At 32.3% G+C, this 18,122-nt stretch overlaps 1 protein-coding gene across 3 annotated transcripts; it reads left to right on the top strand.

The window, feature by feature from the left end:
- The first annotated feature begins 1,539 nt into the window (after window positions 1–1,539).
- Window positions 1,540–17,713, top strand: LOC141455449 (NACHT domain- and WD repeat-containing protein 1). Of its 3 annotated transcripts, none has more exons than XM_074130525.1 (27): window positions 1,540–1,997; window positions 5,309–5,499; window positions 5,636–5,770; window positions 5,966–6,124; window positions 6,202–6,419; window positions 6,498–6,629; window positions 7,278–7,424; window positions 7,751–7,903; window positions 8,866–8,996; window positions 9,112–9,316; window positions 9,400–9,492; window positions 9,588–9,737; window positions 9,910–10,047; window positions 10,164–10,286; window positions 10,767–10,875; window positions 11,021–11,199; window positions 11,294–11,364; window positions 11,856–11,979; window positions 12,051–12,276; window positions 12,355–12,475; window positions 13,610–13,752; window positions 14,336–14,513; window positions 15,457–15,619; window positions 15,712–15,886; window positions 16,094–16,228; window positions 16,305–16,448; window positions 17,129–17,713. In XM_074130525.1, the coding sequence occupies exons 1-27, from the start codon at window positions 1,930–1,932 to the stop codon at window positions 17,185–17,187; spliced, it is 3,870 nt and encodes a 1,289-aa protein (XP_073986626.1). In that variant the 5' UTR covers window positions 1,540–1,929; the 3' UTR covers window positions 17,188–17,713. The 3 variants fall into 3 exon arrangements, with proteins under 3 accessions (XP_073986626.1, XP_073986625.1, XP_073986627.1); XM_074130524.1 differs by having other exon boundaries at window positions 1,551–1,997; window positions 6,498–6,633; window positions 7,282–7,424; XM_074130526.1 differs by lacking the exons at window positions 1,540–1,997; window positions 5,309–5,499 and having other exon boundaries at window positions 5,650–5,770; window positions 5,940–6,124; window positions 6,498–6,633; window positions 7,282–7,424.
- The last annotated feature ends 409 nt before the right edge of the window (window positions 17,714–18,122 follow it).

The following is an 18,122-nucleotide window of genomic DNA, read 5'->3' on the forward strand; positions in this document are numbered from 1 at the left end:
AGGAATTTCATATTATTTATGGCGTGAATAAAATCGCATGTCCAATTAAATGTTTTTGTTCAAATTTAGAATTTTTGTGTTATCTTTAAATAACCATATTGTAATAATAATTGAATTGCGCCTAACATTAAACACACTGTTTACAGTTCCAATTGCGCTCTTTTTACTTCAAGGCTTGGATTGAGGCAAACAAAAATTGAATCTGAGAATCGCCAGTTTTAATTTTTTTTTTCTTTTTCAAAGGTGCTGGCTTTATAAAACGAGACGAGCTTCTCTCTGTTCAAAAATAACTAAAATTATGATTAGGGATTTCGGAAAAGGTGTTCAAGCAAGAAAGCTCTGTCTATGTATCCTTTAGGCGTGTCCCGAACTTGTCATTAAGGAATTCATGGGAATGAAACTTATTCTAGTCGTAGTCTCATTTATGAGACGCTGCACTGGCCTGTAAATTTTCTTCGTATGGCCGATTCTATGTTTGCCTTCTCAGAAGACAAAAAATAGGAAGAACATATAACAGTATAAGCAAGTAACAGAGATCTTGCCAGTGCTAGGGTTGTACGTATGACGACTGGCAGTCATTCTTGCTTACTTGATACAAAGTGCCCTGAAATATGTTGTCCAGATTCTTTAAGAATTTAATGTTATATATATTTATTTATTTAAGGTTGCAGAAAGAGAAGAGTTTCGAATAACATAAAATCTAGAAGATTATTAAAAATTCTTATCTGAGTATAAGCGCTATAATTCTTTTCCATATTTTTATATCCTTCCAGTTAAAAGTGATTTTTGCATTCTTCGTAAAAATCGGATGAAATTAATTCTGATTTAATATTACTATTAAGTCTCTCCAAAAAGATTTTTAATATACTTAGATATTTTTAATATTCAAATGGTTAATAATAATACTTTGAATAACTAATTAAATGTCCAGAGTGATGTACTTTTAATAAAATAACTGATTTTTCCAGTTTTCCAATTTAATTTATGATATTCAAACACAAGAAGCGATAATTGTTATTAAAAAATAAAAAAATCTAAAGAATTTCCCTACTTTTAAAGTCATTGAAATATTTTCAATTTTTTTTTCTGACTTCAATGCTAGTAATATGATAGAAACAGAAATTAGCTTTCTTAGCGTCATTACAGTATAAGTTTTCAGGAAATTGATTAAAGTTTAATTATTCAGATTTTATGTCGAAGCTGGAAACGTCATTTTTTATTTATTTTAGAACTCAGGTACAGAGAAGTGAAGCTGTAAAGCAAAAACAAGCAAGTTTATGCTTTAATACTTTCTTCCGTTAAGTTTTATCAATAAGACAAAATCTGAAACTTCCACGATTCTCGGTTAGCCTAAAAGGGATGTGATTTAGCGAACATACGAAGACTTGGGAGCTCGCCACACAAAGTTCATCGATTAGTTATATCCCACCCAGGAATATAAACTTGCTTATGTATATAGTTTACATGTGTCTGTGTGAATGTTTACAGTGGGTAAAATGGTTTGTGTTAGTGAATGTCGTCATCAGCACAGCCACCCTACCAAGAAAGTGTAAAATCTATATACACCCTGGTCTACCTACTCGCCTCCTATCTGGCACGTCAGCACAACACATAGAAACTGCGCAAACCGTGCCCGTGCGCTCTATACTTAAAAAACATGGCCGACCCTGTTACGACGAGATATTTTAGTTTTAGGGCAAAAATAGCCTAACGGGCTCTACTAGCACCACAAAGTGTATTGGTTGGGTAATGTATTATTTTTTTGTTTTGGTTTTGGTTTGTGTACGTGTGAAGAGGAAGTGATGGTGCTGTAATTACTCTGGGATTCGTGGTGTTCTTCCTATTAACGTGCCACACAAACACATCAAAAGAAAATGTTGGAAATGTGTTGAATAGTAAAGGAAAATAAACGGAGTGGTCTCACTTACCATGGGCAGTAATTGCTCCAGTGGACAGACGCACAAAGATCGTGACAGCATATCGACACGAAGTGAAGAGTTAGTAAGAATTTGTATATAATTGATTGGTCCACTCTTTATTATGAGTAAACTTGTTGAAACGTTCAACATGTAAATATACTGATGTTCAGAGATGAACTTTAAGAATTTAAAGGTTTTTATTCGTACAATAATTTTTGTTTAAAATTGCTTTTTAACAATTTTAAATTTCAGTACTATGTGACGAATACGAGCCACAGCTTTGTTAAGTACATCCCAATTAACAAAGCACCAGCTACTCTTCGCCCAAGTAATGTACATAAAGACCCCAAAATATTTTCTAAGATAATTTTATTTACTTCATTGATTATTAAATATATACAGAATATTATTGATAATATTTTAAATTACAATTACTTTTGAGGATTATAATTAGAAATAACTAAAATTACTTATTTTTTTTCTGCACATATAGTAGATACCTATATCGTAATAAGATGGGGGGGCTTGTATAGTAAATTGACATACTGAGTTACGCCCATATCGATGGGAAAAGATCAGACGATACCTTGTAACATTGTACTCTTTAAACGTACATACAAACAGATCTCAGCTTCTCTTAGTATTGTAACTCTTAAATCAATATTCAATGATGAAGTACTTTTTTTTTTTAGTTTATATTGTATCAAAGTTTAAAGATTATTACCGTTGATCTTTTGTTTTTTAAATTCCGGTAATGATTATGCATTAAAGAAATATCTGAAGAGAAATTGGAAGTTTATTTGGGTGTTTTTTTTTTTTTTTTTGTAAGAAAATAACTGATGAACTTAATATTAAACAATAATAAAAAAGACAAAATAGTACTCTTGATTCTATAATTTCTTTTTTATTAGTCCTGGAACCAAAAATATGGTAGGAAAATTTTGAAACAATAATTGAATCTGGTGTTAATGGCCATAGATGTCGATGCGTAGAATGACATAAAAATAAACAAACTGAAAGTTTATCTGCTGCAAGTTTACAGCGGTTTTGTGAATTTACTAACTATATATATCTACAATTTATTATCCCGCAAAACAGTTAAGTGTAGAAGGTTGAAGAATCTTGCTCCTTCGCACTATATGTACATTCATTTAACCTATTTTGCGGATCAAAATTTCCATTTATACAGAATCATTAAAGAAAATTGCGCAAAATTGTTTTCGAAAATTTATGAATAATTAGATTTTTGAGTAAGACATAGATACTAAGAATTTTTATTTCGTTACATAACTATAGAAATAGAAGCTAATTGGTAGTTGGAGTAAAGCCAGCCTGAAAAATAGGCAATTACTTTACTTTTACTTACTTTATAGAAATAGAATTTTCTGCGATTTAGTTATTGAGTTTTGCTGATTGCATAGTGCAGGCCTTAAAAAAAAAAGAAAAAAGTTAGGTGCGAGAACCACAAAGATGTCATTGAGGTGCTATCCGCCTTCACCCATGGTCCTGGAACGTTAGTTGGACTCTTTACTTTTAGACTTACTTCTCATTTTTTTTTTTTTATAGGAATTGCCAAATTATATTTCCCGCTTTCTTTTGCCGCCAGAATCTTCATTGTTTATATTTGAACTTAATTTTGCTGTTGTTTTATTATTATATTCAGGTTTTTTTTAATAGAATCCTAAAATCTCCGGCATCTTGTTGCCTCCTAAATTTGACTTAATAATTAGTTTTCTCTACAATTTAGAATTGACTTACTGTTTGTTGCTCCATCATTCAAACAGGTCTCAAACAAGACAGACCTCAAAAAGATCTCTTCAAACTTCTTCGCCTTTACTTTCTAGTGCAAAACACCAGAATGGTTGGTTACCATAAAGGTCATTCACATACCCACATCATCAAACTATTTACGAGTATAAAGACCTAGAACAAACTCATCTCATGCGCCTCTTGGCCTTTCATTCATCACCTTCTTTCCTGAGACGTGCCCAGGCTAACTTTTTTTTTTTTTAATCGTTTATATTCCTCTCTTTAAAACATTTTTTAAGGTCCTAATTTCATTAATTAGCTACAATCATAGAAAGGAAACCAGGTTCGAAAGACAATTTATCCATTTAATAAACTGTACTAATCACAACAAAAGTAGATCGTTAGAAAAAGTAGTAGAAAAAGTTAGTAGAAAGTAGACTCATGCGAGTGTTTATGACCATATGGAAATCACGGCCGCCCCTTAACAAGGTGAGTGGGGTGGTTGTCCATTAGTCGCTCTTAAGCGATTTTAGAAAAATTTATTTCGTTGATTTTATCCTTAATCCCTCTATTTTTCATTTCTTTTTGACAGGCTCTTTATATCCTACGATTACCAGAGGTTGGTGTAAAGAATTTCCATTTACAAAGTGATTTTCAATATTGATTTCTATTAGCTTGCAATAAATGCTCGAAGTAGAAATTTACTACAGAAATTGTATTTTGAATTTTTTTTTTCCTACTTTTAAATATATTTCTTTCTTCACTGAGTTTTTTCTTGTGTTCGAAAGACGCTCTTAAACGTTTATTATCAAAGCGATTGCCGAAGAAATTAGTAGTTTTAAAACCAACTGGCAGTGTGCGTCTATTTTTCTGCTATTTATTGGTTCCAAACTTCTATAAAAACAATGTCTACTTCTTTATAATTAGTAAATAATTTATTTTTAATTTTCTCATGTGGGACCCTGTCGGTGCCTGAAACTTTGTTGTACTTGGCTAAGCGGATTACTTCTAACAGTTCGTTCATTTCAAGTGGAGCGTCATTGTTTTTTATATATGGTGCTGCATAATTTTAACTTTGGTTTCTCTTCAATTAGTATAAATATTTTGCCTTTCACTAAAGGATCTAAAGAATTCATAAATGTTTTGAATATTTATAAGGGAGCTCATAACCAAATGATAGGTATGTGAAGCTAGAAGCAGTATTCTGCGGAGTCGGAGGGACATTTTCTGGAGGGTCAAGCACAACATTATTGGAAAGGGAAGTATCTACTTCGCTTTCAACGTCTACCACCGCTTTCGCCTTAAAGATCTTTCTTTCATGATCTTGGCATCCCTATATGTAGGATAACAGTATAGAAAGGAATTACTCCATTGACATTACCTCAAGTCTTGGGAAGATTTCAAATAATTCAACAAGGCGTCAAAAGATCTCATTCCAAATTGACTACTTCATTATAGTGACTGTAGTATACAATTTTTGATGTGTACTCCGATGTATGTATGACAACGATATATTGAAATGAATAGAATAAACTCTTTTAAAAGAGTAAACTTTTCTTCATAAAATCTTTTCATTTTCTTAGCGGTGTTAATTTGGTAGATGAAACAAAAAAGTTATTCAAATATTTGTGTTTTTTTAGGTCGCCTAGTTACCAAATAGCACAAAAGGATACAAAGAAAGAAGAAAAAAAAGAAAACTCAAAAAATAATTCCAAAACAAGTGCACAATCAAAAGCGACAGTAAATTCTGGGGTAGTTTTAGGGGTTTCTAAGGTAGATCCTGCACCACAACCAGCTCCACAGGAAAGATCATGTTTACCCAGTGTCACAGGTCAGTATTAAGGTTGACATGAATAAAATATGCTTTTACAATCATATCGTTAACTATTGAAAATATATGTTAAATTTTAATTTATATTATGGAAGTTATTATGATAGTTTTGTAAATTTCAATGTCTTATTTATAGATTCAATTTCCGCTGGATCTCCTGGACCAAAAGGAAAGGAAGTGGAACCAATAAAACCACTGACATCACCTGACTCGATCCCTTCTATAAAAGAAAAGAAAATTGTAATTTATATTTGTGCAGCAGACTCACAAGGTAGGATCTACTCAGATGTCTGTTTAAAGCTTTTATATTTAAACAAAAAACACGTTGGTTAAATTTCATTTAATCCACATCTGTGGAAGTTGTTTATCAGCACTTTAGTGAATTAAAGTCTGGTTTTGGCGATATGCTAGAATTCTTCATTTTTCTTTCCATAAAACAGTATGGAAACTGTTTTATTGATTTCAGACTGCAAAGTAGAGAAAAGTTTACTTCATTCGGAAGTATATCCAACATTGAGGGATAAATGTAGGAGGGCATCTTTTGAACTGCATATTGTAGACTTACACTGGTCATTGCAAGATCAAACAGCGGAACCAGGAGAATTGTGCCTCCAAGAATTATCCAGTAAATTATTCTTTGGTATTTATATTTTTTCAGCAGAAAAAACTTACTTATTAATACTTATCTTTTTTGTATTTTAGGGCAATCAGAAAATTATGTTATACCAGTGGTTTTTCTGAACAATCATCTTGGAACACCGTTGCTTCCAAAAACTTTAGAGTCCGCTGATTTTCAAATGGTTACATCGCAGGAAAGCCAAAGATCTGATGTGTTATTGAAGTGGTATAAACTGGATACTCTTGCACAACCTGCTTGCTACAGATTACTTCCTCCTTCCACACATGTTCCTGGTTTAAAGGTTTTGTGTTTGGTATTAGTACAAATATTTAAAGTTTTGAACTTTACACATTATACCTGGTGGGATATTTGTCTGCAGAGTGGAGATAATGTGGTGAGAGACAAAGCTTTGGGAGAATGGAGGAAGGAAGTAGACACAATACTATCTGTAATGCTGGCAGTTTTCGCGCAGGAATTAAGGGACATCTATTTAACCACCGTTGTAGAACAGGCAAGTTTGGGTTTTTTGGCATTCAATGAACATGTACCACTTATCCTTTTATTTTACTGGGGTTCGACAGGTTAGGAGACCGAAATTGACATCCGGAGCTTCTCAGTCTGGTTCGTCAGACTGTCATGGAATGCTTCTTTTCAGGAAGAAAAACATCTAACGATAGCAATCCAGGGTTCCCGGCTTGCGAGTCTACTGAGCTAACCCAATTCTTATTCATTTGTTATTATTAACCCTACATTTATTTGATTATTATTTTACTTGAGATACCCTACTATATTTGATTTCACATTTTCCAAAAGAGTGAATTTTTATACTTTTAAATTTGTTATTTTTATTTAATAACTCTTTTATTAAAAATAAATAAACAAAGATGAAGCTTTAAAGAGATCTCATAAGTCAAATAATGTAAAAACAATAATCTTATTTTTTTATTTACAAACTACTGAATTGAGTTTTTCAAACATTGCTGAGTGCACTGTTCACTAATGTAAATTCATTAAAGTATTGGTTAAAACGCCTAGTATCTTTCCTTATTGTATAGATCATATTTGATCTTATAACAATTCTTAATCTACATACGATTCTAACTGTGAAATTTTTATTATCAACATTATTATTTAAAATTAACGGTTTCATTATTCACAGGAAGTACAAAATACTGTACTAATGAGCAGGGAACTAGCAAAAAGATGTGTCTGGTTATGCAGAGGTGGGTCTAAGGGACCTGAAGGTACCAGCGTGGGAGATCTAGAGCTGAAGAGGCGATTGGAAGCGCTGCAGAAAACATTAAAGGTACTTAATAGTTCTTTGCAAAAACTTTATTTGTGAAATATTTTTTTTTTTTTTTGCGCATCAACAGCTGAGGTTATTAGCGCCCGGAGCTTTTTCCAGTGCACTGCCGGCCTCCGGACAGTGTTCTCTCTTTACAGACAACACTGTCCATCACCGGACAGTGAGCTGTAAGAAGCTCCTAGGAAGAGAAAATCTAAGGGTCAGCTGCTGGATTCGAACCCGGGACCTCCGCGTGGGAGTCCAGTATGCTAACCTGATTAATTAAATCAGTGTAAATAAAGTGTTTAAACCAACTTTTAAAGCTAAAAATGGAATTTGATTTACAGAATGAATTAATAGACAATCATATAATCCATCTAATGCCAGCTTCAAATCCAGATTATTCACAACAACCAGAATATTTAAGTCAAGTAACAACAAATTTAAGTAAACAACTTCAAAGTATTGTGGACAGTATTATTGAAGATCATGAAACAAAGGTACTTAAATGATATATTTGTAATAAGTATACTTATCTGTTCAAAATGTATATTTTAGGAACATGTAACATGTGATTTAGTCTTGTCAGCGGAATCTATTTGTTTCCCGATATGGATGTATAATAATTGTTTCAGGGATAATACATTTTATGAATTTCCTCTCGTAATGATGAAACTTGCCTTATTCTCTTTCATTATATATATATGTATATCTGAGTGTGTGTGTACGTGAAATGCATTTAACGTCCCTTGAGAGGTAAAGTCTGCATTGGCATTCACTCAAGCTCCTATACAAATCAGTTGAGAAATTCAGTTTCGCAAATTGTTCCATTAACTTTATTTATTTTAACTATATTCCCACTTTGTAGACCAAAATTGGTTAATTAAAGAAGAGAACTGCATTTTTTAGAGTGGTGTAATATTTCGATTTTTAGCTGATTTTTGTTTTTTGCTTTTGCAAGAGACTGATTCACCACGCATCCTTCATTCATGAATTTTCAACCGTCATTTGGTCAAAGAGATCGCAGTTTATATTGCAGTATCGCACAAAAGCTGCATTTTTAGCTGAAAAATAATTCTGAAAATATCATAAATTAAGTTGAAAACAGAGGCATCTTATACTAGCTTTTGACTAATTTATTCTGCATAAAGAAATATTATCTTACGCTATTGTCTTAAAGTGTCCACTATTACTTGATAACAGTGGCTATTTATTTAAATGGCTAAAGTATGAGACTAGAACAGGAAGCGTCCTATATAAAAAGGGTGTCGACGTTCAATTAAGACCACGCCTCTATCCTCAATTTAGAGTCGTTGCTGTTATTTCAAACGACGTAGTAACTGAAAAAAAGCTGATGTGCTCGTACACTGTTTTATGATTTGTTAAATAAATATAAATATATTAAAATGAATTTTATTATGTACAAGTTTGTTTGTAAACATTATCTGATTTTTTTCTTAAGGAAGCACAAAATACTATGAAATGTGGTTTACCAATGTACCTGTTGAAGGAGATATCTTTTCATAATAAAATGGGCGAAAGGATAGCACAAAGCAGTGTAAATAGACAGGTTCTGTTAGAGAACATGTACAAGTAAGTTTAACATGATTTTATTTCTTCTAAAAGTGCTTCTGTGATTCTGTAGGTGATACTTTAAATTATGTTACCATAAATGTGCAACATTAATGAATTCTGTTTTATTTTCTAGTTCTCCATCGAGTCTACTCGTGTTTTATGGACCAGAAGGATGTGGAAAGACTACTTTATTATCTAGATTAGCATATAATTCAACTCAATCTGAGACCAAAGTTTATTTTAGATTAGTCGGTCGAACAAAAAAATCTTCGACTTTAATACAATTGTTACAATCACTTTTGGAAGAATTATCACCACAAAGATCTGCCAGAATTCATGTTAGTAAGAATTTGAAAAAATTATACCTTACAAGATCGTCTCTGAATGTATAAAGATTTTTTGTATTTTCTCAATCTTTCAGAGCCTGGAAAATTACACAAAACTTTTTCCCCAATGTCTTGCAGACGCTACCAAACAAGGCAAAATTTTAGTTATAATTGATGCTATTGACCAGGTATATTTCTTAATTTTTCAAATAATTTTTTCAATTAATCAATTGATTTCTAACAAGTTTACTTTTTAAAAAAACGTTCTTTGTACACTACTTAGTTTAGAGATTTTGGTGAAAATTGCGCCTCTTGGATTCCAAGTAACGTTCCTGTCAATTGCAAACTAGTATTATCGTGTACAGAAAAAAATTCAGTATTTTTAGATTCGATTAAAAAACATTTAGAATCAACAGATGCCAAATTTATTTCAGTAAGTAAATTATTTTGTCTTACAATTAATAATGAAATCTAATTCAAAATCCAATAAAATTAAACTAAAGGAACTTTGACTACCTACTCAAAAATTCCCTGACTGTTTGCCTAAATTGATAATAATGAGTTAATAAGAATGATTTTTTTTTTTGTCCACCTTCTTTTTTCAGATACCTGATTTAGAAAAGTCTGAAAGAGAATCAATATTGATGTCATCAATACTAGAATATAATCATTCTATTAATCCAAAAGTTCACGATTGTATTCTAAATGCTGTGAACACCTGTACGTTGCCACTTTACATAAAAGTAAGCTAAAGTCTTCGCTCAACCAAAATTTTCTGTGGTCGTGTATAGAAAAAAAATTGAAATAATTTTCAGTTATGTTTATTTTAGAACTATTATTTATCTTGTCTTTCTTCCAGGCAGTTGCTTGGCAAACGACTTGGTGTAATGAGTATAGTATTGACCTAGAAATAAAATCTGATTTAGATAGCCAATTGGAAACGATATTACAACAGTTGGAAATTATTTTTGGTAAAGAACAAGTTAGTGTCAAAACACAAAGTTTTTCTATATAAGTTGTAATAAAACTATATCTAGTTTCGAAATAACTTATTGAGATCCCAAAATGATTCTTAGTGAATTTGTATGAATGAGATATTGGGATAAAATTTCTCAAAAACAAAAAATCGCAGAAATCCCAAACTTGATGTTTGATTTGGGTTTTACAGGGGGATCCATTCGTAACATATAGATCAAAATTTCATAAAAAGAAGTGACACCTTTTATATATTGTGGTATTGGGATTAATTCCGGGTCTAGGCTTTGGATTTTATTTAACGGTTAATAAAGGAATCGGCAGTAAAGTAGGTTTGCTAGTCGTCTCTGTCCACTATATCTAATTTGGTACTTGGACGTAAAGCCCCCATGAAAAAAGTGGATAAAGTGTGAAAAGTGCAAATTTACTGACTGCAATATTGTTGTATGAATTATGAATTACAGTTAATGTAAATTGATCTTTATAGGTAGAAAAAATATTCGCACTTATCTGTTGTGCAAAATGGGGTGTTCAAGATTCTGAAGTGATTGATATATTATCAAGTGATCCGCATTTTCATACGTCTACTACTTATTGTGAGTATTCGAAACATGTTCTCAAAATAATAATACTAAACTTTCAAAAATCAATATAACAAAAATGACTATGATAAAGTATTCATGTTAATTGGTTTTTAATAATACTCATATCTTTTTGTTATGCCAAAATTCTTATGTTCAGTACCATGGGCCGGCGCTTGTTTATTCTGGGCGAAATTCACAAGGCATTTACTACCATTCCTTGCTTGGATTGATGATAGGACTTTAAGACTGAGAGATGCTGCCCTGCTTCGTGTTTGTCTAAAGAGATATGAAAAAAAATTATCATGGGGTTATTCAACATTATGTAAATATTTTAATGTAAGTTAGTATGTCCGCTAATATTATTATTTTGGTTTTGTTCATTAAAAAAAAACAAACACACAAAAAATCACATTATTTGATAAAATTAAAGGGCCAACTTTGGAATGAAGTATCAGAAATTAAAGCAAGGAAAATGGACCAACCGGATAGCTATGAAGAAACGTAAGTGAAATTAATTCTTTGATGTTAACCAATACTAATCAGGAATGAATCTTGGCAATATAATCTGGAAAAGCTCTCATCTGAGATGTAATAATGGGTAACCAGTGAAAAATATTAAATTCTCGGTTAATGTAATAGACTTAAGTTGTAGAAACTTAAACACTCTTCCTCAATAATATAATAACTCCGCAGTAGAATGATAGCTTCGAAAGAGAAAATCGCGGGAATGGTCCTGTAGCAACGGATCGCAGGTGTAAATCACAGTAAGGGTTATTTTGTTTTTTCAAGTGATTGTGTCTTCATAGAATTAAAATTCCCATTTTCAACTTGGGCAAGAATTAGTGCTTTTTTTTTGGGGGGGGGGGGAATTTGATGTAACATTAATTTGATTTTGTTCTGTATTGATTAGTCAAATAAGACTACAAAAAGCGCTTCATATAGGCAATTATATCAATTCATCGTAGTATTTAGATTATAAATTTAAATTGTAGATACAACACTCGTAAACTGGAAGAACTGCCATATCTTCTGATCAAAACTGAAAAATCTGCGTTAAAACTTACAATCAACCATGAATGGTTACTCAAAAAACTCTGCGCTACCGATGCCCAACAAGTAAGTTTCTACCTTTATTTCCTTTCTTGAAATTTTTTACTTTCTTGCTGACAAAATCCTGATTGTTCAAGGTTCTGGACGACATATACATGGAAACTAAAACAGTAGATACTGACTGGTTGAAAACGTTTATTGAAGTGAATTATGAAGCGTTGTGCTATGATGGGCGACAGCTCTATTCTCTGTTGCATACGTATTTAAAAGACCACACAACTACTTCTTTAGCATCAACATGGTCCAAGATTGCTGAAAATCCGCCGATTCCTTCGTTAATTAAAGCGGAAGTCACTGAAAAGGGTGGGTTTAGGTGTTTCACCTTTGTTTATTTTATAGTTTCAAGTTGTTTTCCCTTAAAATTCTTAATATTATTTTTAGATACCAGTGGATTAAATCAAACTGATTCTTTCGATATTTTACGGAGACTTCCTAACAGCCAAAACTTTGTTGTCTCTGTTCGTACAAAAGAATGTGAAATATCTGTATGGGATATTGCCAAGTAAGTACTTGAAGTCATAGATTTATAATAAGAATTTTTCGAACGAAGTCAATTTTTTAACTAAAAGTCACGATGTTTCTAAAGGTCATAAATTATATTAAAAACTAATTACAGTTTAATTTAACCAGTGATTTTGCAGCTTGATGAGTTTGAAATTTTTTTTGTTTTGCTTAATAAATTCCCCAGCGACATTTTGGCTGTAATCTCAATTCGCACATAAATATGGTTAGAACAGAGTCAAAAATAGTGAACTTGTTAATTGATAGTTGACAGTTAACCAATGGCATGCTTCATTGTGAAAGGGAATGAGATGGCTATAGACTGGCGAAGGATGTGAGTTTTCCGCCCCAGCTCTAATATCCCTTCATTTACCTGCAACCAAAACGAAATAAAAAGAAAAATAATGTTGGTTGCAGAAGACAATCAGCAGAAAAGCTGAAGGTAAAATTTGGGAGACCTTTTGGAGGAAGAAGGTGCCAACACTCTCACTCGGAAGATCTGTCCACAACTTTAATATCTGACATGTTCAATGCATCGGAGTTCAACATTGTATAGGGTTGCATTGGGTCTCAGCAACAGGAAAAGGAGTTGATTTCCAACCAAAGTTTTTTTCCCCTCCGAGGCTATTTCCATAAAGAATTTGTGATCTAAACTGTTTTTAGAGATCCTAGCGTGCCTGCGGAGCGACTTGAACTCATACCTAAACTAAACTAACTCATACCATAACTAAACCTCCAATACCTACACAAAGTGCTGTAGTGTTTGTGGCAATTGTTTGACTTTAACAAACCCACTACATAATTCGTCACACCATTTTTAGTATTTTCTTAATATTATTTGTAGTAATCACGAAAGAAACCCAATTTCAAGGCCCTATCCCGAAAAAAAAATCGTGGCAATTTGGTAGTTGTATGCTAGGCGTGGGGATGTCTACTTTTTTAAAGAATTTTAGGAGACCTAGAATTACGGAACACTTAGATCTCTTTATAAGGAGTGCTGTTTGGACCAGCACTTGGACAAACATTAAAGGCGAATATATGTAGTTTTAAGAACCTTAAGAGTTTAAAGGAAATGTATAAGTTATAATTGTAAGTAAGCTATGCGGATTTGATTACTTGTACGTCATGCTTACAGATGTCGCAGAGTGCGAACACTGAAAGGTATGCCCCAACCAACAGCCTTGCAGATGGTAGATGACTTTAAATGTATTGTTTTATGTAATAGAGAATTACGCTCTTACGATCTGGATAAGGGTGTTCTACTTTGTAAACTTAAAGGTAAGTTTAGGTGATCAATTTGTCCGAGTACTTGAATCATTTAATTTCTGAACTTTTGTACATCCCTCATAAGAGGAAATGTTGCAAATGTGCAACTGTTGCAAATGTTGAAATAGTGCAACTTCTGTTAGATTTCTGTCTTTCATTGAACCTATAGTGAAGCCAAATAACTTATAACGAAATTAACTATCATTTATTAAAAAATTTAAAGTTAGATGAAAACCTTGAGAATGACTGTAATACAAAATTGAGTGTTCAAACCAGATTTCATTTTCATTTCTATTCTTTTATAATAATAATAAGGGAAAGGATCAGCTATGGGGTTAGCGTATTGGATTCCCCACGCGGAGGTCTCGGGTTAGAATCCAGCTGCTGGCCCTTAGATGTTCTCTTCCTAGGAGCTTCTTACAGCTCACTGTCTGGTGATGAACAGTGTTGTCAGTAACGACAGAATACTGTCCGGAGATCGACAGTGCACTGAAAAAAACACCGGGCGCAAAATAACCTTAGATCTTGACACGCCTTAAATCATTAAAAATAATGATAAAAATATTGTTCTCTTAATAAATATTTAAAATTTTAGGCGTAATGAATCAAAAAATGCCCTACTTTGGATTACATGATTCCAGTCATCTGGTCGCATTATCAAGAAATAGAATGTACGTTAATTTAATGAATTTAGAAACTGGAGATTTAGTTACTACCTTCAAAGCTGGAGAAGACAGGTTTCTTAATTCCCTGCTGGTTTCAGGGGATGGAAAGTAAGTATAATTTTTGATCTGATCTTTGAAAATGCTATAATAGAACTATGAACTGGAATGGATTATAATTTCAAAAAGATTTATTACTTGGAGTATTAAAGGCAGTTCAATTTGAGGTACTCTCATGCTCTAATCAGGTTTAGCTTTGTGATTCACACACAGGGCAAGCTCCGCTCATGTTTAAAGAATTGATGCTCACTGATCGCCGAGTCCCTATCAAAGAATCTTTAAACGCAGTATGAATGTCCTGTAAGCTATGCCGATATCAGAGCCTAGGGTTTATTAGCAAAACTGCCATTAGAGTGGTCTCTAACTTGGAACGTAAACGGACCATACCATCTGACATAGCTACAATAATTAATTATCACTGTTATATTGTGCGCCGAAACTGACACAAAATGAGTGTGCCTTGGAGTTTATCGCCTTTTGGAGGGTTAAGTTTCTCTGGATAATTTGCAACTTACGATGGTATAATTTGAATTAATGGAAACGAAAATAGTATATTTCGAATGTAGTGGCGAATCGTCTGTACAGGAAGACAGCGAATCTACTGAGGTACTTGGGGTGTCTACTGAAGCGGTTAGCGGATCGTACACTGTTGTTGTATTCAATATCCTTTGATTTTGTCACTAACATTGAAGCTAGAAATATTAATAATTTGTAGTTGTGAATACTTCCGAGTAAAAATCGAATTCTATTCAATATTATTAAATATATTTAATGTAATGATACAAAGCGGAGAAACCTTTAAAATTGCTAGTGAATGCAAAGTAAACTTACTTTGCAATATTTTCTTCAAAATGTAATTTTAAAAAAATCTTTTTTTGTGTAGTTTGTGGGAGTCTATCCTCCTGTGGATACGCGCTTGTTTCGTATTTCCACTTAACAAAAAATTTATATTTTTTTCCCATTTTTAAAGTAAAATAAAAATCCACTTTTTCAGAACTCTTGTCTGTGGAGATGAAACGCAGAAACCATTTCCACTTTTGGTATGGAATTTAGCATCGCGGAAATTACTTTACGATTTACGAATACCACAACATGAGTTTCTTAGTCATCTTTCAGCCATTACACATCATGGAAACTATGTCTGTTGTGTTGCAAAAGTACGTGTTTTTCCTCTATTTTAATCATGTACAAAAAATCAATCAGATAAAAGAAAATATTTATAATATTTTCGTATTAATTTTTTGTATAGGAAGTAGTAGAAAATACACCTAATTACCTTGTAGTATATGATTTGCAAAGCGGGACTTTGTTTAAAAAATGGAAACCTGGAGTGGATTGTGTATCCGTTGAGATCTCATCGAAGGAAGGTTGTCTGGTAACGGGGCATGTGGATGCGATGATTTTAACGTCAGATCTAGTAACACGTAAGTAACAAACGTTTTAGGTTGGTGTTACTTTGGCCATTTAAGTTAGCAATTATTCACTTCATTTAAAGACCTTTTGTTTTAGTGTGCTTTCATTGAAGCCAACTAAAATTTTGTAAAAATTCGAAGTTTTGAAGTAAACATTAGAATTGTCATGAGTGGAAGTCATGTATATTCACACCAGTTTTTTTATTATTATTTTTATAGGTAATTGTCGGTCGAGGTTAAAAGGTCATACTTCACCAGTTGATTTCTTAAGGCTTTCTCCTAATGGGAGTATTTGTTTATCTATGTCTTCTCACCTTAAAGACAGATCTGTTAGATTGTGGGATTTAAATAAAGGTAATTAAGTTTTACGTCATCTTTTTATAGATTTAAAAATTAATCGGACATTACATTTAAATCACAATAATTTTAGGTACAATGCTGGCCGTTTATACTCCTGAAGAGCAAGTTACTTCCTGCGAACTAACGGATAATTGGGTTGTTATGTCAACAAAGGGAAACCCAAATCTAATCACCTTGGAAATCAGAGGAGGAGACTTTGTATCGGGAGAAATTGGTAACGAAATTTACTGAGAATAGTTTAAAAAAAAAAATATTTTTTCTAATAAAGAAATTTGCTAGGTTTAAAGTGTGATCTGTTGAAAGTAAGAGATAAAACCTCAACAATAGTCATAATCCCCAAGAAGCAATATTGTCAGCTAATTGCTGGAGTAAGAAATTAGTAAAGCCAAATCCAAAATTTTATTCCACCTTTCCTTGGGCTAGATTGAATAATAAGCTCGCTAATGCTTTACCAATTCTTATAACATAATAATTGTAAGACGTGGAAGTTCCCTTGAACGTAAACGGCACCTTGTGCTTTCATGATAATTCTGATTTTGGAGGGAATGGACAAGTTTTGTGGTATTATCTTTTCAAACATAACCTTATATAGCTAGTATGACGCTATCGTATGTCGTTTTAAAGTCCACGAAGTAGTATTTTTTAAGATGATACCCTTTTCCTTTCTCAAACATCATCCTGTGAGAGTATTTAATTTTTAGTTGATTTAGGTCTGCGAAAACCACACTAGTAAAACTCACTTTGGTCTCAACGTACAGAACCTAGTCCCTCAAACAAATCATTAGAAATACTGCAGTATAAGAATTAAATTGGATCTATTACCTTGCAAAATATTAATATTTTATTGTCAAATATTTGCATTAAAAACATTGACGTTAATTAATCTTGTTTTAGGTGAGTCCAAATATGGTACAGAAGAAGGATTCAAATTGTCAGTACTTGAGGAGAGTTGATGATCAAGAAGTGTCCGATTTACTTTGCCCTAAACATTTTTAGGGGAGACTGAGATCTTCCTGGGTGATTGGTTTAGTATTGTTACATTGTCTTCTTGAATCTAACATAATGGGTAACAAACATTTTTTCTTCACAAGAAATATGGAGCTTTTTTCTAATTAAATTCTTCTCAAGCCAAACTTAAGTCTTTTTTATCCAAACTAAATTTTTATTGTAAAATACTATCATTTTTGATGGCTCGAGAAAGTTTTAGGAGAATTGAAAAGTGATAGATGTCTGTTAGGTAGAAAAACTTAATTTGATGAAAGATTTTTTTTTCTTTTTTTTTTTTATAGAAAAGAACAAACTTTTACAGTAGATATTTTTCAATTGTACGATATTGTAGGAATTAAAATACATAGGTTTGTAGGTAGATAAAAAATAATCATAAGAGTAACCAGTAAAGGGCTAGATCCAAATAATTAAACAAAATAAATAAACATTTATTGCTTGCAGACAGTTGAAACTCTAAAAAAAAAAATACAATACATTGATCTTGATTCGTATTTTTGGTGTATAAATATTTGGAATATCTTTCAGATAAGTTTTTTCCAGGCTTATATTATACAAAATAACGTATAAACCAATATGCCTTACGTCCCACTTTTCCACTAATTTCATGAAGTATTTCAAGCTAGGAAAATTTCATGGATACTTTGTAAATCAGTGAGAATAAATCTATAACAATATAAAAATCAGTTGGTTACATATTTCTTATATATATACATGTTTAAAATAAAAGTGAACATTCATCGATATTACTTCTCTCTTATTATGAAGAGAACTTACCTGTTATTAAATCTTATAAAGTGAATCAGAAAAACAAAAAACAAATTATAAATTGGGAATTTTGATCGTGTCAGTAGCGGCTGGTATCTAAACTATCCATCCATAG

The sequence above is a fragment of the Rhodnius prolixus genome, unplaced genomic scaffold (assembly GCF_049639745.1).
Source record: "Rhodnius prolixus isolate KJV_2025 unplaced genomic scaffold, Rpr scaffold_4, whole genome shotgun sequence".
In the NCBI taxonomy this organism is placed as follows: Eukaryota; Metazoa; Arthropoda; class Insecta; order Hemiptera; family Reduviidae; genus Rhodnius; species Rhodnius prolixus.